Source organism: Loa loa (genome assembly GCF_000183805.2).
Source record: "Loa loa unplaced genomic scaffold supercont3.1554, whole genome shotgun sequence".
In the NCBI taxonomy this organism is placed as follows: Eukaryota; Metazoa; Nematoda; class Chromadorea; order Rhabditida; family Onchocercidae; genus Loa; species Loa loa.
Window position 1 is genome coordinate 1 of NW_018109733.1, and position 1,884 is coordinate 1,884.

Below are 1,884 nucleotides of genomic sequence, written 5' to 3' on the forward strand. Positions count from 1 at the left end.
TGGGAAGATTTAATGAACTGCAAATTATAAAAGCAGAATGTTAAAATAAATCTTCAACGGAATACCATAAGTCTAGGACTTATAATAAGCAATAGGGTAGATTGAAGAAGGGATATTACTACTATCTCTCTGATAAATCAAAGAACATGTTAAGATATAATAAGAGAACATGTTTATCGTTTCTTTACAAGTGAAAAAAAGTAAGGAATTAAAAAAAGAGTTTGCTGATTTTTAAAATGCATCACATTTTTCAAACAAATACAAAATCGAAATTGAGCAACCTTTCCTTATATATTTTGGCTAAATGCTCTACCATAACACCCGATGAAAAATTTGTTTTGATTAATTCGTACAAGAGTTCGCGAACTTCTTCCATCTCATCGCTTATATCCAAATCTGTATTATCTGCTGAAAATTTTAATTCAAAGAATAAAAAAAGAGGAACTGATTAAAATCAATCACTGCGAAAAATTTTGTGATAAATAAGAATATACTATCAACAAATTATTCATTATAGCTGTAAAAATCAATGGGACCACAAAATTGGAATTATTAATCTCCCTCACTAGGTCGACATTTTACCGGATCTAATATGTGACTGAAAAGAAATTTCATATCAAGAGTTCGAATTCAAAATATGATGAAAACATTATATGTGAGATGGAAAAGAATAATTTTAATGGGAAGCAATAATTCTTGCAAAACCAGAAAGAAGCTTCTTCGCTGTCCGTAATAATAAAAATGACTAATCTTACTGTGTGCATTAACGGAAAAGTAATGAAGCGAAACTGAGATAAAAGTATATGATTTCGTCCGATGGTTTTGAATTTTTGAGGAAATTTAAAAATTAATAGAAGTTATAAATTCATCTTATCTTTCTCCTACGATTTGTCTTTTCAGTTTAAAAAATAGTATCTTGAATTTATAACTTTTATTAATTTTCAAATTTATTCTCAAAAATTTCGTTTTTAAATTTCAAATGCAGAAAAAAGATCAAACAATAAAAACTGCAAGTGTGATATATTTCCTGAAAGAAACGTCTTTATCAGGACTGCTAATCCCTTACAAAACTTCCCTAAAAGGCTTCTCAACCCTAAACTTCCACATTTTTTCGTTGAAATTCCAAAAGATAGATGTATACATTATGAGTAGACTACATTAGCATTTATTTACCGTTGAAATTTGCTAGATTTTGCAGCGGAAATAAAAATTCAAATGTTGTTTTGCAACTTCAAATTCCACAACTACCATATTTATCTACTTTCAAATTCAACAAATTCATTCCCGAAAGTCTTAGCAAACTTCTTCCAACATTCCAACTTGCAAAACAAGTACAATCGAACCTTTCAAAGCAGAATATTGAAAACAACTAAGGAAAACTCTGTTTAGTCTGAAAATGGAAAACTTAAAAAAAAATGAAAACCGATGTCACAGAACCGTTTCAGGGACGAATAAGCACCATATCATATGAACATGAATTATAAAAACAGTAATTATATAAATAACTGACCTCTGTCAAATATTGTTTGTGGCATATTGACAAATCTTCGTGATGTCGCCATTCTTCTCCCTTAAGAATTCGAAAAACTTCAGGCTTTTAAAACTGAATAAAATTAATTATGCAAATTTGGTTGAAAAAAACATAATTTAAAAAATATACGATTTTTTGATTTGATTAATTCATGTGATGAGTATACTAAAACTGTCACAAATTCATAAATCTTTTTTTTATTGAATTTTCCAAACACATGAATAGGAAGTCAATAAAACGATATATACAACCATGACTGGTAACAGTTCCATATCAGTATTAATGTTATATTCCATTTAAATAAGCTAAGAAATTCCTCTGCATCTTCTCTGTATTTTTTTTTTTTTTTTTTT

The 1,884-nt window shown here is 28.2% G+C and overlaps 1 protein-coding gene across 1 annotated transcript; it reads right to left on the minus strand.

The window, feature by feature from the left end:
- Positions 1-250: 250 nt before the first annotated feature.
- Positions 251-408, minus strand: LOAG_15152 (hypothetical protein; the record flags this gene model as incomplete). The annotated part of the gene is made up of 1 exon (XM_003150644.1): positions 251-408. A coding segment is annotated over one exon (158 nt), but the record flags the coding sequence as incomplete, so codon positions are not given.
- Positions 409-1,884: the final 1,476 nt, after the last annotated feature.